The 24,709-nt window shown below is 36.6% G+C and overlaps 1 protein-coding gene across 6 annotated transcripts in view; it reads right to left on the bottom strand.

Annotated features, from left to right (window-relative positions):
- Nucleotides 1–24,709, bottom strand: part of ADAMTSL1 (ADAMTS like 1) — a 1,072,914-nt gene that overhangs the window by 409,448 nt on the left and 638,757 nt on the right. For all 6 annotated transcript variants that reach the window (XM_078369765.1, XM_078369768.1, XM_035306411.3 and 3 more), the window contains one exon: nucleotides 10,384–10,511. In XM_078369765.1, the coding sequence (XP_078225891.1) occupies nucleotides 10,384–10,511 (128 nt within the window). The remainder of the gene's footprint in view (nucleotides 1–10,383; nucleotides 10,512–24,709) is intronic.

The raw sequence follows: 24,709 nt of genomic DNA, 5'->3' as shown, positions 1-24,709 counted from the left end.
AACTAAACAAAACAGGGTCAGATATCTCTTTTCTATTTTCCACAAATCGGGCCCAAAAAGAGGAAATAATTCAAGTAATAATGTAAGTAGTATTAGAAAAGCTTCCCCTCTCCCTACTATTTTTTGGTGGTTAAGGTGAGGGAGGAGCTGGAGGGATGGATACTGAATTGAAGATGGAAAGCTAAACTCAACTCTGTGGATAGTAAGTTTAATGACTTTAAGGAGAAGTAAGTCTCAGAGAATTTGCAAAAACTACCCAAGAATCACTAGGACATTAACTTGGTTATTCACTAACAAGCTGGAAGCTTAAAAGATCATGTTTGTAGGCTTAATTAATAAAAGGATAAAAGAATAAGTCAGAAATCACTTAGTCCATTTACCACTTTTGGCAAGGCTGATAATGACTGATAATGACTAAGAAGAGTAGATACACATTAGTACCTAGAGCAATCGCCACCATTACATATTGACATTCTTGTACCCATGACTTCTCTCCCACATGGCACTCGATCATTTCACAGAAACTTCAGTAGGGAATTTTAACATAAAGAAGTATCTTTATCAGAAAATCCTGCAGTAGCTCACACCTGTAACCCCAGTACTTTGGGAGGCCAAGACAAGTAAATCGCTGGAGCTCAGGAGTTCAAGACCAGCGTGGCCAATGTGGTGAAACCCTGTCTCTTCAAAAAATACAAAAAGTAGTAGAGCATGGTGGCGCACATCTTTGGTCCCAGCTACGAGGGAGGCTGAGGTAGGAGGATAGTTTGAGACTGGGAGGTGGAGGTTTCAGTGAGCCAAGATAGCACCACTGCACTCCAGACTGGGCATTACAGCCAGCTTTTGCCTCAAAAAACAAACAAACAAAAATTCTTTTTTTTTTCTTCTCTATTCTAACGTCTAAATTTTCAGGGAGCTGGAGATAAACCTCATCATTACACTATCATCCCCTTCAAGACAACAGCAGTTTTAACCCTGGATACACATTAAAATCATTTGGAGAGCTTTGAAAAAATTACTGATGTCAGGAATCCACCACCAGGGATCATAATTTAATTGGTCTTTGGTAGGGCCCAGATATTTGTATTTTTTAAAAGCTTTTCAGGCGATTCTAAAGTGTAACTAGGATTAAGAACTACTTCTATAACAGAAGGAGGAATAACAACCACATGATCATCTCAGATGCAGAAAAAGCATTTGTCAAAATTTAACACCTTTCATGTGTGAATTCTCAAACTAGGCATAGAAGGAAATTTCTTCAAAATAACAAAGGCCGTATGTGAAAAGTCCTCAGCTAACATCACACTCAAGGGCTTTTCCTCTAAGATCAGGAGCAAGGAAAGGTTGTTCACTCTTGCCAGTCTGTTCAAAATAGTCCTGAACGTCTTAGTCAGTAAGACAAGAAAAGGAAATAAAAGGCATCCAAATAAGAAAGGAAGAAGTACAATTATCTCTTTTTGCAGATGACGTGATTTCATTAGCAGAAAATTCTAAATACTTAACGAAGGACTAGTAAATTGAGTAAAATTGTAGGATACAAAATCAATATAGAAAAGTCAGTTTCAGTCTGCATTTCTACACACAAACAAAAAACTATTCACAAAAAGAAATTAAGAGAACAGTCTCATTTATAATCACATCAAAAAGAATAAAACAGGAATAAACTTAGGTAAGTTAAGACTTGTACACTGAAAACCACAAAACAGTACTGAAAGAAATTAAGGATGGCACAAATAAATGGTAAAACATTCCATGTTCATGGAACGGAAGAGTTAATATTGTTGAAATGTCCATGCTACCCAATGTCATCTACAGATACAATACATTGCCTGTCAAAATCACAGTGACTGATTTTTATAGAAATAGAACAAAGAGTTCTAAAATTCATGAAGCCAAAAAGATTCTGGAATGGTCAAAACATTCAGAGAGAACAAAGCTGAAGGTATCACAGTTCCTGATTTCAAAATATTTTATAAGCTACAGAAATTAAAACAGAATGGTACTGGTGTAAAGATATACCAGTGTAAAGACATCTTGGTGTAAAGACAGACATATACACCTATGGAACACCTAGAAAAAACTCACACATGTACAGTCAACTGATCTTTGACAAAGGTGCCAAGAATATACAATGGGGAAAGGTGCTGCAGAAATTGGATATTTACATGTGAAAGCATAAAATTGTCATAGAAATTTCACCACATACAAAAATTAACTCAAAATGGATCATCAACTTAAATGTAAGACTTGAAACTATGAAAAACTCCTACTGGAAAATATAGGGGCAAAGCTTCACAATATTGATTTGGCAATGATTTCTTAGATATAAAACCAAAAGCAAAAGCAGCAAAAGCAAAAGTAGACCAGTAGGACACTGTCAAAGTAAAGAGTCTGCACAGCAAAGGGAACAACGAACCACAGTGAATGAACTTTGAGGCCATTATGGTGAGAGAAATAAGTCAGAAATAAGGACAAGTACTACATGATTCCACTTATATAAGGTATCTAGACTAGTCCATAGGAGCAGACAGTGGAATGGAGGCTGCCAGAGGTTGCCGGGAGGGAGAAATCATACTTGCCATTCAAGGAGTATAGTTTCGATTATGCAAGATGGCTGAAGTGTAGAGGTCTGCTGTACAGCATTGCTGGTTTAGTTAAAAATACTGTATAGCACACTTAAAATTTGGTTGAGATGTTGGATCTCATGCTAAATTGTCTTACCACAATAAAAAATAAGAATAAAAAGAGGAAGAAAAATAACAAAGAGGGAATTAGAGAGATTAGCTCTAAGATCCTTCCCAGCTCAAGTCTAGATCTAAGTATGAAATATTTTCTTAATTCTGCAACAGCAGAATTGTTTCTACCAATATTGGTTCTGTGGTATAGGGATTAGTTTCCTGATTCTTTTGTAGAGATATTTAATATCATATATTTTTCCTCTTTTTTAGTTGAAGCACAGATTGAAGAAATAAAATGACAATATCACATACACTCTTTAAAAGCTAATTATGAAACATTTGAGTGTCTGCTGTGTGCTAAGCATTGTAATAAAGGAGGAATTCATACAACCTAATTAGGAAATGAAAGCATTAATATATGAAATGATGCTACCAGAATAAAATAACTATATATATATATAAAATATTTTTAAAACCCAGTTCCACAGATGTATTATTTATAGAATTGGGGGAAATTCTCTTAGTTCTTAAAATATCTTGCAACTACAATCAGTAGAAACCCAGAGGCAAATTAATAATTTGGCAAATTCTTGAGACTCTGGCCCCTGGGGATTTCTATCCTTAGTTATACCTACCAACTTGCCTAATACATAGTATGTATTTGATAAATATTCATTGAATGAATGAATTAAAATTGAGGAGATATACAAACTTTAGAAGGGCTAATAACAAGCCAGGTAAGGATTTTGTAAAATAAACAGAAAAGACAGCTAAGAGTTACAGATTCCTGATATGGCAAGTAAAGGTTACAGACAACAAACAAATTTCCAACCATCTTTTATTCTAACAAATTGGCTTATGGGGTAAACCAGGCCATAAATTGGTCCTAAACATTCAGTCATTGGCTTTAGCACATTGCCTCCTGAAAGAAGATCAGATCTTGGAAAAATACACCCCCTTAAGATATATGACCTGAAATATTAGAAGTCCTGGTGATACATTTAGACTAGGCTTTAACCCAAAAAGTAAAAGGAAGGCAACCACAAACTCTTAAGCATATGTCCCAAAATGTGGACCCTCCTTTAACAAAATGAAAAGACAACCTCATACAAATGACATGAATAGTCATACCTATTCCGAACTTGTGTATCTTTCTTTTAAACAAAAATTCAAACATTTCTAAGGAAAATAAGGCTGATAACATGTAACACTAGATGAGGAATAACAGATAAAGCCTGCTTTCAAGCTCATTTGAGCTGAAAGTTCTAAAATCTATTAAAACAAGTCCTGTGAACCTTAATTGGATGTTATGAAAGAGATGTCTTTAAAAGAAAAAAACAAACATTTGTTTAAAAAGCCAAATCTTACCAGTGAAATTTTCTTTTGGTATTTATTATTATATGGTATAGAAATAAGATGCTAATTAAAGCCTATACTAGTGTATCAATATTTTCACAGCAGAATAGCTGTGTTTGCAATTAAAAATCAGAGAAGTTAGCTTACTTTCTCTTAGCACAGTCATCATGAAATGAGACCTGTAGAACGATCTTTCCAATTCCTGTGGACTAAGAATCCTTGGGGCTATTTATTTTAAATTTTCTGTATTTATGTTGACACCATTCTGGCAGCCACATGCCTTTGGAATAATACTATAATCTTACTTGTTTTAGGCACCCCTATGTGTGATTATTTTTATTTCTTGCTCACCTAATAATTGTATTCACCTAAAAAAACCTTTTTAATTCAATTTAAAGATTTAACTCAAAATTCATTAACTTTTTAAAAATTCTGCCATCCTTTATAAGATTATTTTTTGCCATTTGGATATATATGAAACAGCCAAATCCATTATTTAATCAGTCATGATTTATCAAAATATTTGTATTCTTAATGTATTAATTAATTTATGCTGTTAATGCAATATTCATGTATTATTAATCTATGCTATTTAGCTACATGAATTTGGCATTTCAGAAAGTAAAAAGGTCTCAGATGTAACCAGTGCAAAGGTTCACATCACAGCTAAGAGCAGCCAGCTATCTGACTTGTTGCCATCTCAGATGAGCTGCAGCTTCCTTCTCTGAGCCTGGTGTTGGCATTGACTTAATACAGTGAGACAGACAATGTTACACACCATATTAAGTGTCTTATGCATTTGGAACTCCTTATGAGCAAAGCTAAATTAACTGGTTAAAGATAAACCTAGAGCTTTGAAAGACAGATCTTTAGTATCAAGTATTTTTTTCAAAGTTAGACAAATGAGCTCACTATAAATATTATTTCAGAGTATTTAGTGGGAGGGGCAAAGAACTGGAGAGTGGAGCAGCTTCTCAAGGTAGCTGGTCTTTAATTCATTTGAAATAAAACAAATGTTCACATCAAGCACAAGTAGGTATAGTCTCTTTTCTAATTAATGAAAAATAAAAACATATTCTACTTGGTGATACAAGATTAGTAAAAGTTACATTATAAGAGTTACTCAACAAAATCTTACATAATCTTACAAAAACTAGTAAAGGTGGAAGGCAATGCTTATACAGTGTCTTTCTTTGTAGCTTAAACCAGGGTTGCAGATAAAGGCAATGATCAGTGTTCCAATATCATAACTGGGAAAATCAAGCACTGCCTACTTTCTGCAAGCCTCAGAAAAAGGGTAGGGGAGAAACCAAGGAAATAATTCAGCTCAGGGCTTTTCCCCCAGTATCAAGTACTGCCTGTTGAGAATGAAAGCTTTTATATTTAACATGTGTCTGTGTTTTCATTCTGCTTTTGTCTCCATTGAATTTCTTTTCTATAACCTTCAAAAGGTCACTCAGAGAGGATGTTCTGTACTCAGAGGGTAAACTAAGTCTCCTCACAAGCTCCTAACCCATCAGGGAACAGAACTAACTCTAGAAGTTGAGTACTTGTCATTTATTCCATAAAATCTGGGTAATCTAGCTCCCTGTACAGTTTTTCATATTGGGAATAGAATAATCATTAGCTGACAGACTTGAAAAAAATAATTGAACCTGAAAGTGATCTAAGAGATCATATTACCAGAGCTGGAAAATTGGCCTGGCAGGTTAATTTACCTGGTAGACGGGATTTATTTGGACTGAATATGAATGCTTACTATTAGAATACTACTTACATTCCAGTTACCTGCTAGGCCTCTAAGGATATATATATAAGCTCTGCTCTTTCCCTATTGGAAAGGTATATAAGGTGACTGAACTGCATTTAGATGCCTAAATCTGGGGTGGAGAAATGAGACAGAACCCATTAAGTTTATTATCCCATTAAAAATGAATAAGACTGGTTATTGGGCTTCAGTTTCCACATCTGTAAAATGGTCATCATAATTGTAACCACTTCATTGCAGTGTGTGCTGTTGAGAAAATTTAAAATGCTTGATACATTTGGATAATAGAATGTGTCAAAGTTTTCTCTTTTTCTTTTTCAATTTTATGTGCTATAAAAAAAATAATAAAAAGTGATTTTAAAAAATGAATAAGAAAGCCACAGAAGACCATTCATGGTAGATTGGAGAATAGTCCCAATTTTTCACCCTCTCCTTATCTCATGCTTTCGCATGTAATATTGTGGCTCTCTCATTCTGACTCTGGCCTTGGTGGGTGGCTTAGCTTGGCCAATGAGATACTAGCAAATATGATACAGAAGCTGAACACAGGCTTTGCACTGGGAATTGCTCTCTCTTACACCTCTGCTGTTACAATAAAAACTTGCCTAGGCTAGCCTGCTGGAGGATGAGGAACCTGTGGAGCAGAACTGGGTTTACCATGTTCACCCAGATAAAACCAGTCCAGATCAGCCAACAACCAGCCAACCCTAGATACGTGATCAAGGCCATCCAAGTGCATCAGAGCCACCTAGCTGAGCAATAATTCATTATCTGATATTCTAGTGAGGATTAGTGGTTGTCATGCAGCATTACTGTGGCACTGAATAATTGCTACCCCAATGAGAACTTCCATTAGAGTAAGGAGCTAAGGAGGGTAATCTAATAAATTCTTGCTGGTACTAGAATAGATAGAACCAGTTGTTGAGGGAAAAAACCTGAAAACTTTAAAAATCAAACTGATTTTAAGTATTGAAGCTGAGCACATATCTCAGAACATATCTGTTTCTAAATTATAAGGTTAAAAATATGTTCCAAGTCCAGCCTAAGAACAAACGAGGGCCATATTTAAGAAATGATTTAATCACAGGTAAGTATTAATGAGAAAAATGTTAGAATGTATTTCATTAATATTATATTTTGTTTTTATAAGTATACTTATTTATTATTTCTTACTGTTTAGAGTTACCTGTTTTAATGAAAATGTAACTAAAAATCTTAATCAATGCTAGGTGTCTCCATGAACTCTGGTAGCTGAAAGCTAGCTTTTTGAAACGTGAGGCTGTAAGCCAGGAATTGCTGTTAATAGTGAAAGAAGACCTTGATTGCAAATACAAATTGCCAAGAAAACAATTAGCTTCTTAGGCGCTTGACAACTTAAAAGATAATGAAAACAACTACACTTCCATCCAAGATCCTGAGCAAATGCATTCACTATATATGGAGGAGAGTATAAATCATCTAAAATGAAATTATCCAAAATGCCTGATTCCTTTTAGATACCAAAGGGGACTTGCTCTATATTTTCATTACACATAAAGAAGGAAAAATTACAGGGGCTAAAATCATATTAATAAAACATATGAAGTGATTCAAAATGGCAGAAAGAGAAACCCAGGGACACACAAACATTTGAGGACCTCTGATTCCAAACATAATAATCCCATAGCAAAGATAACTGAATTGTGATTGAGGACCAGTGATGCTTAGGATAAGGTCTCCTCCTGACCCGTATCCACAAAGGGCCCCTGCCAGGGTGAGTTCTTTGCAACAGCAGCTTTCAGACTCTTTTGAAATGACATATACTTTCTGTCACAGCTCAACACACACACAAATATGTGTATATGCATGCCTTGTTTAGAAAAATACAATGTACACAAGGGTCTTGAATCAAAGCAGGAACTATCTGAGCTGTTTAATAACAGCATACTCTGTTGTGCTTTCCAGATAATAAGTGTATACTTCCCATAAAAGCTAAAGTATTAGGTTGGTGCAAAAATAATTGCGGTTTTTGCCATTGAAATTAATGGACTATTTATGCACCAATCTAATATTTTAAAAGTCAGCATTGTAACATCTATGAATATTCAGTGGCTTAACATACTTATTTGGTATTCTTATTAAGGTATTTACTTAGTCATTGTAGATCTTTAAATTGTCCTTGGAGACGCAGATTTTCTAGAATCAATACACACCCAAAGATAGTAACTCAGTCTTAGTCCTTCTAAAATCTGTAGCTGTAAGATTTAACTCATTAGGGCACAGAGGTAATATGCTAATGGTCATATCATGAGCTGCTGTCTCCAGAAAGCCTGCTAGAATCTCAGACTGAACAGCTAAATCAACCTATATTTTGTTTGTCGTAAAGGATCAGAATTAGTACAGTTCCGCCTAACACCACAAATCCTACTGAAAAATGATATCAAAATATATGATAAGGCATATATAAATAGTTCTTTCACAATTAAAAATATATATTACATTTCTATCCAGATTGTTCCAGAGTTTAATGATGGTGACAAGTTTTTGATTTGCTAAAGAATGACTACAACTTTAAGAACTGTTACATCATGTGAGAACTGTTACATCATGTGTATGATGCAACAGTTCACACTAAGCACTAGCTTTTAAGAAACTAGTATTTCTTTACATTATTGCTTGATTTAGAAATGCCTTCTATTTGGAGGCTTTATTCGTCTTCAAATTCCTAAAGAATGAGTAGTCTACCTCCTTCCCATTTTATAACCTTCTTGTCTAGCCTTGTATGAGATTACTGAATATATATTTTTAAACTCAAGAGTAAAATAGGAACATATCTTCTATACGTTTATAATTGAGGCATTTATATTCTACTTTTCTAATACTCTATAAGTCAAAGACAACTGATACCTTCCAAATAGTATCAAAATAGAACCTTAACACCTAGAGCTTTAACTTACTAGGTGGCAAAATTGGTATTTTTAAATTTCATATGGCATCAATATTTGATTATTTGCTGAATGACAGCATTTTGTGACTTTAATGTATTCTTTAAATTGCTTCTCAGTCTCTCACTCAGTAAAAGATCCTATCACAATCTAACGTACACATCACTGAGACAGTATAAAAATTCCCCTTTATTTCTCATCGGTTTTGTGAGACACATGTTTTGGCTCATCCCTATAAAATATTCAAGGATGTTAATTTGAGAAAACTAGATACCAGGAACAATCCAAATTTGTACTTTTTGGCTGTACTGATGTATGAATATTATCAGTTAGATTATCAGCCTGTAGCAGCACATATTGCAGATTCAGGAAGTTTTATAAATTCAAGATTAAGAGAGCAGGTGAATCATAAGGAGCAAAAGTCTAGTCTTTCTTATAGGCTCAAGGTTCTCATTGATATGAAGTTGGCCTCAAAATAAGACAAACAAACCTGCTGGTAGATACAATCCCACTAACCCATTTTTAGTGTACACATAAATGCCGCAGTGGCGGAATACCAGAACTGATCTGGTATCTTGTTGGATATATCTCAGGTTATAACATTTCCATTGAGACCTGCCTGAAGCCAAAATGGTCTTTAGTAATTCAATGAAGAACCATCTGTTGGGCTTCCAATATCTGTTAGACCCTGTGCAGGCCTTGGGGAGACAGAAAGGAATAAGGCTCCGTCGCTGATTTCAAGAAATTCTCACTCTTATTAAAGTAAGTTGATATTTTTCCAAACCTCCAACTCACCACTTTCTGCTATTTGTTTATGAAATGTCTAGAATTTTTTCTGTTTCATTTTTTCATAATACAGTATATATAGTAATTTTGATCAAACCTCCTACTTGCTACACATAACACTTTTCACTGTCAAATAAAATCTTTCATTAAAAATATTACCATGGTACTTTATATTTTATAGTTTGGAGACAGATCTAGTCATAGAACACACAGCTTAAGAAGGAGTTTTAAATTATTATTATTCCAAGTAAAAATTTCCATTCTAAGGCCTCAGGTCCTTTCCTTTTAGCTTAGATGCATTAGCCACCCCCATGTCTACCTTCCTCATCCCTTTCACTATTCCTGACCCAATTCCCACTGAAGCTTCTATTTTCTTAAATTTCCTTATATTCAAAATTCATCATTCATTGAACTGAATGAACTTAAGAAATTTCTAGCTATTAGAACATCTACAAAACTAAACCAATATTCATTCACAAAGTACTTGGTAATACCAAAAATCCAGTTAAATCCAATATGCCACTAATACCAATATCGTACAATATATTATAGTGCTAATAATTCCAGAACCATTTCTAACTATAAATTCTCCTTCCAGTCCTAGCATGAAGCAGATAAAATTTGCTTGGTAAAGACGGTAAGTTCTCTATTGCTTATAATAGGATAAGAGTTTGTAAATACCTAGCTGCAGATGGATATAAGAACACAAATAAAAATACATAAGAACACAAAATTAATTATTTGTATGTTCCTTTCATTCTTTTATCTGAATCTGTGAGCAACAGAATGTTCTCCATAAACCCAACCAGGAAAGTATGCCTCAAATCTGCTACCTCTGGTTCTCACAAAGACCCCCAGCAGGTGCAGGACTTACTTGCTGCTCAGGCAGCGTCTCAGGGAGTAGGAGGCCCCTCCCCCGCAGGTGCGTGAGCACTCACTCCATGGGCCCCAGGCATCCCATAGGCCGTCCTGGTCCTCCTCAGAGCGTGCTGTCCTGGAACTCTGTGAGAAACGAAAGAATGGTCAGCACCATATCCCCATGGAACCCGGAAACATGTGTCCTAAAATATGACTGGCCTGTACGTGTGAACATGGTGGCGGTGTGTACATGCTAGGAATGAAAGGTGCATCAGATTCTCAGACTCTTTTTCATTTTCTAATGTCTGTATTTTCAGGGAGAGGGATATTTGAATTTAAGGGGCCTGGGCAATGACTGAAGTGGGCAAGAGATTGTACTTCCCACTTTTCAAATGTAGCAAATGGAAAAGGAAGCCAGAAACAGGAATTTGGGTTAGAAGAAAATCAATTGCACTGAAGTCACAATTTTGCTCAGGGTTCATGAGTGTACTCTTCATCTCTTTATGAAAAGAAAGAAGCTGCTCTCAGAGGCACTGCTGCCTGAGAAGCTTGGCCTGTGCATACCAGCACTGCTTCCCAATCTAACAATATTTTATACCATTGACAATTTTTTAATAAAGTAATTTTATTCCTAGTTTTCAGATTTGTTCATTGGAATAACTATACAAAGTAACTTTAGTAATTCAGGGATTCCTCCTTGACAAATTTACTGGTTCCTTACAGGCTTCCTAGGAAAATTTCCATCTACTGTAAGGATACTTGTGGTTATGTACAGGTCTCAATGCTATACTTCACATTCAAGAAAAAGATCAAATTTTTGCTATAGTTAAAAGAACAGGCTCTGGAGTTACAAATTATTTGAGTTTAGGTACAGGTTCTGTTTTTTATTATGAGTCCTTGAACAAGTAACTTACCACTTCCTATGTCCCAGTTTTCCTTTTTACAAAGTGGGGGTAACATTACAACCATGGTATTGCGTGTGTGTGTGTAAAGTGAAAGAGTTGATACATCAAAAGCACATAAAGTGGAAATAACCCAAACATCCATGAGTGGATGAATATGTAAACAAAATGTGGTATATACATATAATGGAATACTATTCAGCCTTAAAAAGGAAGAAAATTCAGGTGCAGGTTTAACATGAATGAAACTTAAAGACATTACACTAAGTGAAATAAGTCAGACACCAAACAACAAATATTGCATGATTCAACTTATTGAGGTACCTAGAATAGTCAAATTCATAGACAAAGAAAATAGAATGGGGGCACTGGGAGAGAGGGGCATGGGGACTTGTTTATGGATACAGAATTTCAGTTAGGGAAGATGAAAAGTTCTGGAGATGGATGGTAGTGACGATGGCAAAACAGTGTGAATGTATTTAATGTCTCTGAACTATATACTTAAAAATGGTTAAAATGGTAGCTTTTGTGTTAATACATTTCACCACCACAAAAACAAATGTACACATAATGTTTTTTAAAGTACATAGGGCCTAGCTCAAGCCTGTAATCCCAGTACTTTGGGAGGCCGAGGTGGGTGGATCACAAGGTCAAGAGATCGAGACCATCCTGGTCAACATGGTGAAACCCCGTCTCTACTAAAAATACAAAAAATTAGCTGGGCACGGCGGTGCGTGCCTGTAATCCCAGCTACTCAGGAGGCTGAGGCAGGAGAATTGCCTGAACCCAGGAGGCGGAGGTTGCGGTGAACTGAGATCGCGCCATTGCACTCCGGCCTGGGTAACAAGAGCAAAACTCTGTCTCAAAAAAAAAAAAAAAAAAGTACATAGGGCCTAAATAATAAACACTATATTGTATAAGTATTTGTTGCTATTATTATTTAACATTATTTCTCACTTTTTATTAATATCATGTATAAACATATATGGGCTCTGAAAGTTTACAGGAGGTACACTGGTAAGGCACCAGGGTTTCTGCTGTTGAGCTTAGTTGAGACACTGTGCTTGTAAGCTATCATCTTCCTGAAATCCCCAACTTTCCCACAGTAGGACCTTGCAGCCACTTGTCATATTGCATCTGCCTGGTGATGTAGTCTGCCAGCAGTTTTATGTTCCTATAAAATGTGGCAAAGCATGGTTAACGGAGCCACATTGGTAACCCCAAAATCAGTACTTTTGAAAGGCAGGATATATTGAGCTCCAAAGCCTGGTTTTTAAGATTATTAAAATCAATCCTTAATCACTGCATTGTGGGGTACTCTGTTTTCCAAACTTAAACAGTGAGAGAGAAAAGACTCTTTGCCAGTGGTATATAAATACCCAAATTTCTTCTCCATAGCTCAATAAATCCACCCCTCAGATTTTTAAAATTGTACGTCTTTCTTCTAACTTTGTCTGCTGCATGTGAATAGAAGATAGGATTGCTGACTGCTGAGAGATGCAGTATTTTCCTGAAGCAGTTTCTATTTGTGTGACAAGTTTATATTTGTGCAATTTTTCTCTCATTTTACTCAAATTCAATATGACTTCTATGAAACTGTTATCACGAATGTTAGATTCATGCAGTAATTGAAATGAGTGATTACAAACCTTGATGCTATCCATTACTACAACTGCAAAAACAAAACAAAACAAAATCCCACACGTAGCATTCAATGCAAACTTCATTTTAATATGAGATAAGAACATCAGAATGCCAAATCCTTGGGGAGTTTCCCTCTGGATGTCGTCTGGGTAAGATGTTTGGTAAATAACGTATGGTTATAATTTTGTTTTTCTAGGAAAACAAGTTGTTTCAAACTCTGTGTTAAAGTTTCTTGATGTTTTTCATGTGCCCTGTCTGAAGAAGTACTAAAAGCTTCAGTGGTGAGCTTTCACTGCTAAACATCTTATCATCTCATCACATATTACACATTTCATCCCAAGTACACATATGAAGTGCCCATGTTGTCTCTGAATGAGATTTCATGCAAACCCAGAAGCAAGTCACAGGTCTATTTCACAAAGTCGAACAAACTCCAAGTTTTCTTTTAACAAGTACAATAAACATAATTCATTTCAATGGAATCCATGTTTAATGTTGGGGAAAGTGATTTTTCTTTTAACTGTGCCAGATATTTACATGTAAAACCAGAAATGGCTTTTTAGAGATGCCTTTCTGGGCACTGAAAATCTAGAAGTATTTGCTTATTGCAGTTTTTAAGACTTTCTTCTATATACACAAATTTTGTGTCTGCCCTGGTAGGAACACATGCTTATTTCACTTTCACATTTTTTTTTTTTTTTGAGACAGGGTCCTGCTCTGTTGCTGAGACTGGAGTGCAGTGACATGATCACTACAGCCTTGACCTCCTGTGCTCAAGGGATCCACCCACTTTGGCTTCCCTGTAGCTGGGACTACAGGTGCTTGCCACCATACAAGGCTAAGTTTTATATTTTTCATAGAGATGAGGTTTCGTCATGTTGCCCAAGCTGGTCTTGAACTCTTGAACTCAAGCTATCCACCCACCTTGGCCTCCCAAAAAGTGCTGGCTTTACAGGCATGAGCCATCATGCTTGGCCCCACTTCTCTTTTACTTTTGAATGCACAGTCCTTTTTACTTTACAGTAGCAATTTTCTAAAGTGTAAACTTTGAATTGCTTCTAGCCGGGGAAACGGAGGCAGAAGAAAAATAAAAAGTAGATAATGGGTTGCCTAAAAGTAATGCTGATTGGTTCTGAAATTAAAAATCTCAGCTTTTCTATACAGGCTAGCCAATATTTTCCAATTCGATTTTCATCACACCAATTTTTTAATTCAATGTCTTGAATTAAATTTAATATTTTAATTCAGTGTCTCAAAAGGAAGGTCATGGATGCTATTGAACACAGTGATCAAGAGATTATCCCTGACCCCACTGCTGGAAATTTCAGCAGCAATGTCCTGTGAAATGATAGTCTTTATTAATATCAATGACAAAGAAAGAACAACCCATTAAGTTCTTTATGTAAGGCAATGTTTCATCAGTAGGAGATTTATCATAAAAACTCTAAACTGCATCTCATATTAAACTTGAGGGAAAAAGCTGTTATAAAGCCCTTTCTTATTTTAGCAACTATTTTACTTTATAGGCATTGGATGAGTGAGAATAGACATTTGGCAGCTGTTTTGATCTAGCATTTGGGAAATCCAGTGAACACTGACAGAAGAAGTGCCTGAGTTTTGGCTTTATAATTTTACGAAAATTGACTATACCTCTTGAGTTATTCAATTTATAAACAGTTCAGCCACTTTTAGATCTTTGGTGCTACATATTGACCTTAAATGTAGTGTCGATTAAGACTCCTAAATCAACTGCTGTCTCATCAGAAACTCAGCAATCAATCTCCCAATTCCATTGACTCAATTTTGTTGGCCAGTCAAGATGTTCTTAGCCTCAGTGAATGCCAATTGCATGGAATACAGATTGTGGTCACAGATCATTACATGCCTCCTACAAATGCTAGTAGAGCTCTCCTACATCCATCAACCTCTGAATGGTGTCATTTTCTTGCCATTACTGGCTTATCTAACATGGTTTTCATCTGATAGTTTTGTGGTTGATTACGGGGCCAACTGCAGCAACAAGGTCTCAGGTGAACAGCTCCAAGGCTGAGAGCTACAAGTTAAACAATTTGAGTAATCACATGAAGCTCTATTTTCCCTGCAGCTCACGGCCCAATAGATACTTCACCTTAGAATGACCTCTATGTACCACTTATCCATAGCCTCTTTCATTGGAACCTGGACAGGTTATCAAATACATGAAAGATTTAAGATGAAGCAGAAATTAGCAGTAAAAGACTAGAGTCGTATTTGCTCAGAGACACACATATACAAGGTATTTGGAAAATATTTTTTCCAAATGTTATAACAAGAGGTCAAGCTATATAAAATTAAATGAAAAAAATGTAGGTGCTGAAGAAATGCTTGAGAGTTTTTCGTAAAATTGAAGTCATATAACAGCTGAAGTTATAATCAAAGAGAAGTGTTTTCAAGATGTCAGCAGATCCTCCAAAGTAACAAAACGGGCTCTGTGACAAGGCAAAGAGTGGCGCTTACAATTTTAAGATCATCAAGAAGGTACCTGAACCTCTGGTTTCCTCTTTCAGACAGACAGCATTTAGCTTAAGCTATCTAGAGCTGTGTATGTGACTGTATGAAAGGGATGTCACTCACTTCTATATTAAAAAGAGGGGCAACTCCTTCAATGATGAGAGAACCATTTTTCCTGTGGTCTGCTTATGCCAAGTGGAGCAGTCTATACACAGAAACATCCTGGTCATATCTGAAGCTTTGGAAAGAAATCTGCAGATTCCATTTTCAGCTGCCCTGCCCACATCAGGTCTCTATAAATCTTATCTAATCCTTGGTTTCTTTACCAACTTGGAATACTGGTTCTGCTGCCAACTGTACGTGGTAGGGGTTGTGATTCCCTGTTCCTGAGAGCTCACAGACATTAAGCAGTAACTGGGCTCTTGTAAAAGTCCATTAGCTTTTTGATGTACTTTCTTAAAGAGCATGGTGTGTGGAGACTGAGGCATGCGCCTTCCCAGATGACATTTGCTGCTGGCTTTGCTTAGGAAATTTGGATCATCTGGTTCTTATCACAGCTGCACTTTTGGGAGATATGATGAACTGCCAGTGACACAGTGCATGGTCTTTCAGAGGCCACTGCATGAAGCCTGTCCCTTGCTACTGAAGAGAAAAGTCAATTCTGCAACAGGGTGTAAAAGCGATACAGGCAAAGGGAGGACTTTTGGATACCTGTCTCCCTTTTGCTTTCTCGTTGTCTATGCACACATTTGGGTGCACTTTTGCACATTCCTGCTAAGGCACCTAACTGAACCTAAGTCTGAAAAGTTGATGGTGAGGCAATACTGGGATTTCTTTAAGTACCTACATGCCAGGAAGCATGCCAGGATTTAGAAAAATTATTGTATTTAATCCTCACAATGAGCCAGGTCAGGTGGGAATTTTTCCCCCCTATTTTACAAATAAGAAAATTGAGGCTGTGAGGTTGAAAAACCTGTATCATGCTGCAGGAGAAAGAGCACAGATTTTGTAGTGGGACGGACTTTCCTAGTCATATACTGGTAAACTCGACTTAGACATGTTGTCAGATCTCATTAAGCCAGAGTTTCTTCATGTGTAAAATGGGAACATTGGCCGGATGTGGTGGCTCATGTCTGTAATCCCAGCACTTTGGGAGGCTGAGGCAGGAGGATCACCTGAGGTCAGAAGTTGGAATCCAGCCTGACCAACATGATGAAACCCTGTCTCTACCAAAAATACAAAAAATTAGCTAGGTGTGGTGGTGCATGCCTGTAACCCCAGCTAGTTGGGAGGGAGACTGAGTCATGAGAGTCGCTTGAACCCAGGAGGCAAAGGCTGCAGTGAGCCGAGGTCATTCCATTGCATTCCAGCCTGGGCAACAAGGGTGAAAGTCTGTCTCAAAAAAAAAGAAAAATGGGAACATTGATACCTCTTCTAATAGGGTGATTAACAGAGAGAACACATGCGAAGTGCCTAGCATAGTTTCTGGCCTATTAGTGCCAATTATTTTCTCTCTCCCTGTCCCTCCACCATGCCATAAATGCACACACACACACACACTCATGTCACATAGCTAATATCTGGTAAAGCCAGGTTTTATATTTATATCATTTTTTTTCTGCCTAGCTTCATATTTTGACCTTCCTTTCCTTTCCAAACCATATTTATCAGTATATGAATTTAGTATAAAATGACAACAAATGCTGTTGCTTTTCTTTTTAAAAATTATTTTGTTCTCAGAATTCCTTCTCAACCTGGGATAACAATTTGGAGATGAAATTAAGACAGCTTCATCACTTTTTAGGAAACAAAAACCTGACTCTGTTCAATGTCAAATACTTCAGTAAGGTTTTCATTTCAGAACTATGGTAACTTGATTTTATTTTGTATTCTATCCAAGGTCAAGGCTGGATTATAGCTCATCGAGAAAACTGCTGAGAAACCTCTGGGCATTTTGGAAAGCCCCAACAGAACACAATTTCAGAGCCAGTTGAATTAAAATCAATAATTGCTAATATAAACAAAGGTTAATATTCCACAAATTTTCTTTTTTCTTTATTTATTGCATTTTAGGTTTTGGGGTACATGTGAAGAACATGCAAGATAGTTGCATAGGTACACACATGGCAGTGTGATTTGCTGCCTTCCTCCCCTTCACTTATATCTGGCATTTCTCCCCATGCTATCTCTCCCCAACTTCCCACCGGCGCTATCCCTCCCCTCTTCCCCCTAACAGACACCAGTGTGTAGTGCTCCCCTCCCTGTGTCCATGTGTTCTCATTGTTCAACACCCGCCTTTACAAAAGAAGACATACATGAGGCCAACAAACATGAAAAAATGCTCATCATCACTGATCATTAGAGAAATGCAAATCAAAACTACATTGAGATACCATCTCACGCCAGTTAGAATGGCAATCATTAAAAAATCTGGAGACAACAGATGCTGGAGAGGATGTTGAGAAATAAGAACCCTTTTGCACTGCTGGTGGGAGTGTAAATTGGTTCAACCATTGTGGAAGACAGTGTGGCAATTCAAGGACCTAGAAATAGAAATTCCATTTGACCCAGCAATCCCATTACTGGGTATATATCCAAAGGATTATAAATTGTTCTACTATAAGGACATATGCACACGAATATTTAGAAAATTTTCGACAGACCATTGAATATTTCGAATCAGCTTATCTCAAGGGAAGGCACAGATAAAATATTTGATCACTGTCAGTTTCTATTACTTTAAAAGTACAAACTTAGCAAATGGAAACACTATAACTGCTTTGTCAGAAGACTGGTAGAATACTAATATAAATATTATAATGTATTTTTTTCTGATAGAGATTTCAAACTCTTTTAATTTGGAAGATTTAAGGAGATTTTCTACTAGAAATAGCCTGACAGTCTGGTTCACTTTTTCCATGATAATAATTTGCTTTATAATAGCAACTGTAATAGCTGAACTTCTAGACCGAGGGACTGCTCAGTTAGGAGAATAAGGCTGAAGCTGGTAATTTCATGTATTTTACAAAGGAAGAGTAGAGAACAGGAGAACTGTATCCTGTAGAAACTATAGTCATTTCAAAAATGCATTTATTTCATGTTTTCGAAGGAAGTCATCATTTTCCTGGCCCATGAACCATAGGGATATTCTAAATCCTGATACTATTTCAGCTCAGGTGTGAAACATTAGTGAAAGTCCATTTTACCTGGAGTTCTAAAAATGAAGCAACTGTTCCTGGTTGCTGCTGTTGTTGTTTTTTCTTTTTCCTATACTTAGAAAAGAAAACAAATCTCCAGTGGAAAATGATATGTAGGCCCAACACCAAAGAAAACTGAAGAATCAGCCCCCAGGGCTTCCACACCCTCCACTCCTCCAAAACAGGCATGTTTGAAACATCCCCTCAAAAGAAATTCCTTCTCTGCTCTTTTTGTGAATTCCTGACTTCCTGGAGAGCCAGTTAGAAGTTTTAGTTTCCATTTCCATCTAAGCTAACTCGAGCTCAGTCCAAACTGTGACTCTAGTCAGCCATAGATACTTTCTGCAGCGTTGGCAAATTTAGCTGAAATGAATTTACAAAACATCTGTAGAGCTAAGGAAACATCTGAGGCTCTGGAGAGCACATGTCGGGGTTTGGAATCATAGAAAAAGAATTCCTGCTGGAGAAAAATCTCATTTTGTGATTTGCTGAGGAAACTGGAATGTTAATAGATTAATATGGCTTAGGGTTTGGGGCAAAAACCCCAAATTATAACTGATAACCAGGAAGTTGCCAGAAATGACTAGTTAATGCCACTCTCAGGCAAGTCAGCTTTTGGTTTTAGTAGAATTTTCTGTCTTCTTTAGTTGACTATTGTGCCATCTGAGCCAAGAAAAAAATGTGGTGTAATAGTTCTGAATGAAGCTCCATGGGATGCTGGATGTGATTTAGGTTCTATTCCTATACTCATGATTGGATGCTTTCTCTCTTAAATGCCATCCAGAGATTGTAGGAAGTGTGGCATTGAACTTTAAAACATTTTCTGGCTTAATAACATGCTTTCTTCTTTTTTACATTCTTGCCTACTATTGCTTAAGTTCAGTTCTCTTTACTCAGAAAAAATAGAAGAATAAACTCTTAGTATTGCCATATTCGGCTTAACCTGCAGTTACCTGATGTCCCATTATGTAGCATCAATTTATGAAGAAACATTACAGAATAAATTAAAACAAGACTTTGTAGTTCTTTGGGATTATCATTCTGTAGAACAATTATCTTTCCAATTAGACTGGAAGCCCGTTGAAGGCAGGGGTGTTGCTTTCTATTTTTGAGTTATCTAGTTATTGAAATAATTATTAAGAATTATTTGAAGAAAATGTGAGATTTCAACAATTATTTAATCAATGACAAAATGCTTTGGAAGTTCATTTTTTAAATCTTTACGTATTTGTCATTTCTCTCTCAATAAGGTACTTAGGGCACAGAGTAAGCATAAGGTCAGGGAGAAAGCAAGAGCATGAGAAATACCTAGTTACTTAAAATTGCCAAGTGACTTCAATTTCAGGGATTTTCTTCTGTTCTTCAGCTCAGATATGTATCACTCCCCTGCATTCACACACATACTAGGAGATGAATTCCATCAAAAACTCTGCACCTGCAACTTAGATGACTTTGTTCTAAAAAGCAGTAGCTCTCTCAATTACCATCTTTGTGCCTTCAATAGATAACATTTTCCTTTAGTTTAACCTGAAGCTGTAGCGACAGGCAGCAGCTTGGATACTTGGAACAGTTTGGCAAATTTTGCAGTTTTGGCAGTAGGTGATTTTGAGGTGCTCATCATGCTTCCCCATTAAGAATGTAAAGTAAACCAACATGGTTTCTTAGCAATCCAGGAGATGCGCTGGTGCTAGGAAACCATGTAAGGTACAGATGGCAACCAGTAAGTTAATCACTGCATCACTCAGGTTTACTATTTTCAACAGCTCCTTATTTGATTTTGTGTCTATAAGCAGTGATTACCCTCAGAAATCACTACCCTACCCCATAGCCCTCTGCTTCCTGGCTTTTAGAAGGACCTGTTGCTTTCACATGAGTGTGAAGTTTCATTTCTGCTTATTTCCTGAGTTCTACTTGAGTCAGCAACACCTTTAGAGGATTTACAGTGTAGTGGGTAAGATAAAGATAACAACAAAATATTTAACCGCTGATCATCATTTATAATTAATTAGACATGAAGTCTTTTCAATTCCGTTTCTTGTCCATTCTTAGCCCATCCAATCTTCTGGCTCTATCATTTATGCCTGGCACTTTGCAATCAACTTCCCATCTGGTGTTTTTGACCTCCAGCCTCTCTTCTCACCAATCTGTCCTCTTTATCAGCGCCAGTTATCTTGCTAGAATACAAAACTCAACTGTTCATTTCTTGCTAGGAGGCTTTCTATGGCTCCACTGCCTAAAGCTGGTGGGTCCTAGTAATATTAATAAACTCCAGGTGGACTGTGAACTCTCAGAAACTCCATACCACATTTTGAGCATATATGTGTTATCATACTTCTAGAGAGAAGATTTGTAGCTTTTATCAAATTCTCCAAAAAAGGTTAAGAGCCATTGGGTTTAGGATTAAAGTGTAAGTTATTAGCATAGCATATAAGACCCTTTGTAAACTGGCCCTACATCAATGTTCTAGATTCACTTCTGCTTTTTCCTGATCACACATGTCCTTTATACTCCAGAAATTGGTTCTCAGTCACACAGTGCTGTGAGGACATCTGGTAATCTGGTCATGATGATCTTGGTAGTAGGTAGATTCCCCTCCTCAACCATCTTGCTCACATCTTTTTACTTCATTTCGCTTGTGTACTCCTGCTCCTGCTTTAAGATGTAACAGCACTGCCATCTTCTAGTTAAAATTTCTCTAATCTCTAGGTGGAATCAATTGCTGCTTGTCCTGTGTTTTTTATTTTTATTTTTGAGACAGAGTCTTGCTCTGTTGCCCAGACTAGAATGCAGTGGTGCGATGTCGGCTCACTGCAACCTCTGCCTCCTGGATTCAAGCGATTCGCTTGTCTCAGCCTCCTGAACAGCTGGAATTACAGGCACCCACCACCACACCCAGCTAATTTTTGTATTTTTAGCCGAGATAGGAATTCACCATGTTGGCCAGGCTGGTCTGAAACTCCTGACCTCAGGTGATCCACCCGCCTCCACCTCCCAAAGTGCTGGGATTACAGGTGTGAGCCACTGTGCCCTGCCATCCTGTGTGTTTTGAGCATATTGCTAGGACTTGATTCACATGGCTGTTTTAGCATTTCTCAGCCACCCAGTATAGTTACTTGTTTACACATCTATCCCCAGAAGTGGACTGTGTACTTCTTTAGGGCTGTGACAGAGATGAATATGCCTCCGAATATGCCCAGTGCCTTGTGGAACACCAGATACGTAATCGGTCTCAGTGAATATTCGTTAAATGAATGATTAACACAAAGCAGGCAAGGACAAGTTTCAGTTGAATGTCTAATCCACAACAGCTGTCAGCTCTCACTCTTGTCCATATACATTCAGATTATCTAAAGACAGAGGGAAAAATATATGCAGAAGCTGCAGATAAGCAAGGGAATAGAAGAGGACAAAAATGATTCTGAGCCATGGGGGAAAAAAAGAAGGATCACATTTCTGCTTATTCACATGTCTTTTTATGCCAACTCTAAATTTACCCAAAATGTGTAAAGCTGAAAGATGATTAACCTGTCACATCTTGGCTTAATCTAGCTTAATCCAAGTCCTAGATGCTTGCTGCCAAAGGGCCCTCATCACTAAGTAAACAATTGGCATCCCTCTGCAACACTTGGGAGGCCATGCTTTTGAAGATGAGTGTGCTGGGATTAGGAGGAGCGTTGGGAATGGGAATGAAGAGAGGTGGGTGAAGATGTCCTGACTAATTAAAAGCATAGCCCTTGTACCAATTAAAAAGTAAAGAATACATATTAAATCATATTTTAATGAGTGTAAAAATTAGTACAGTACGTAGATAACCATACATCACAGAAAGATGTAAAAATGAGCAGAATTAATCAGGAAAAATAACCTGATAGAAGCAAATCTTGACCCACATTTTAAAGTCAGAGTTTTGGACTCAGGAGAATATATTTCCATTAGATTTTCTGTAAAAATAAATCTTGCAATTCAAATAATAGAGCTCTGATGTTAAAAGAAATTAATAGAGGCAAAATATCAATATGATGTCCTTGAAGTGCTATTGAAGTTAGGGACCAGGTGATACTGAGTTTAACCTCTAATGTCTAACACAAAGCTTGAGACAGAGTTTAATGTTTAATGGATGTTTACTGTTCAGCTGAGTTTTTGGTGAGCGCGTTTAATTTTAAAATGTTTCAGAGTATACATATATAATATTGATAGCAAAAACTTCTAAACAGGGACACAATCTAGACAACGGAATTTGGCCACTGTGGTGTTTTTGTTGTATCTTGACTTTGCCATTGTGGTATTTTAGGCAACTTACTGTTCTGTGCCTCAGGTTAGTCACTTCCACAGAAAGAAATTTCAGCCAGATAATTTCTAAGACACGCTAGCTACAATAATGCCTAGAATTCTTAATTAGTCTATTTCATTAAGCATATTTACAAATCAGTTTGCTAATTTGTAAAATGGGACATGAGCATTTGCTCTATAAAACTCAGTTTTTTAAAAATAAAAATGCTAATATACGAAAAAATATTGTGCAGTGCAATTATTAAATGAAATACAAGTAGAGGTAGTCCTACAGCTTCAGTCCTAAGAACTGTTTTGTTACAAAACAACTCTTGAAACAGAATCTCTGTTAGGACTTTCTGTCTTTACTAATACAATTTTCTGCATCCAGAACCTATGGCAGACCCTAAAGTGACTTCTGAATAATAAAAGAAATGCTAAATTATACTCTATACCTTTTATTGATAAGCGTTTACTCTAATACTTTGTAAAGCAATAAATACTTGTAAGCAGAAGCCTCCCCAATGATGAGACAAAAGCTAGCTTTATTTGATGGTTTTCGATTTCTGTATTGACTTAATTCCTAACCAAGTGTTAAAGAATGATGCTTTTTTTTCCTTCCTGTGATGTTTGTATTATAATGGGCTATATCAATAATTTTCCTGCCATACTTTGTTTTGTATCAAAACAGAAACTCCGTTATTGTGCTTCCATACTGTATAGAGTGTTTTTTTTCAATGCTTTTCTATGTATTAAATTCTTTATCAATAATAAATGAGAGTCAGTTACTATTGTCTTAGTATAGCTTTTGTTGTAACTACTGCAATCAGGCCAAGTATTCTCTAGTTAAATAGGTATTTATTTCAAAAACATGAGAGCCTACAACTTTTTCTTTAAGATGTTGTCCAGAGTAGACTGCAGGGTAAGTGCCTTATTTAAAGTAACTTTCTATAAGAACCTGTCCTTCCTGGGCCACTATAATTTGTCATCATTATCTGTAAATAGTACAGCTCTACTTGTATTAAAATGGAAAATAATAATGGTGATTAGAGACAAATATAACAGTCATCTCTTCCTATCTTCCAGTCAAGTTCAACAGAAATATTTACATTTTGGGGCGGGCTAAATTCTGTGCTGGCATTTAAAACTGAAAAATATCATTCAGGTATTGTATATATGGGAAGTAATACCATCTTCTAATTTGTAAATTAAACGATCATGTTCAGGAGGCATTTGCAAAACTACTTATTAAATGTTTATTATTAATAGTACGTGAAACATGAGATGATTCTGTGATTTTTGTGAGCCCTCTCTGGCTCTCAATGCTTGCAACGTAGAAGCAAATACTTTGAGAGTTTATAAAGCTTAATTGTAGTTTCAATGAGTAAGCATTTTCAGCCTGTCGCCTTTCTGTTTTCGGCAAGAAGAGTTTTTTTTCTTCTGTATCATTCAATATTGTTTAATAGACAAATAATATTTAAATACATTGCATTAACATACTTAGCAATGTGAAAAGTTAATAGATTAATGCCTCAAGCAGTGTTAGAATTACTAAAATGCCTCAGGAATATATTAAAATGGAGCTTGGCCACAGACAATATCAAGATTGCTGAGGCGCACCACAGGCATCTTTTTTAAAGCCTGTTTTGTAATAAGCAGAGAAAGTGAAGGTGCTAAATCATGGTTTACTACCCCATTTGCCTCACAGCTTCTCTGTCTCTGGTGCTGGGCCTCAGAAATCAATTTCACACACGGCTGCTATCAGCATTCTTTGAGCTATTAAGACGAAAGCACTTTCTCTTCTTTTTATTAAAACCAAGCTCACTTTTATCACATAGCT

Source organism: Callithrix jacchus, chromosome 1 (assembly GCF_049354715.1).
Source record: "Callithrix jacchus isolate 240 chromosome 1, calJac240_pri, whole genome shotgun sequence".
Taxonomy (NCBI): domain Eukaryota; kingdom Metazoa; phylum Chordata; class Mammalia; order Primates; family Cebidae; genus Callithrix; species Callithrix jacchus.
Note: the sequence above shows the minus strand (reverse complement) of the source record. Positions and strands in the feature narration are given on the sequence as shown.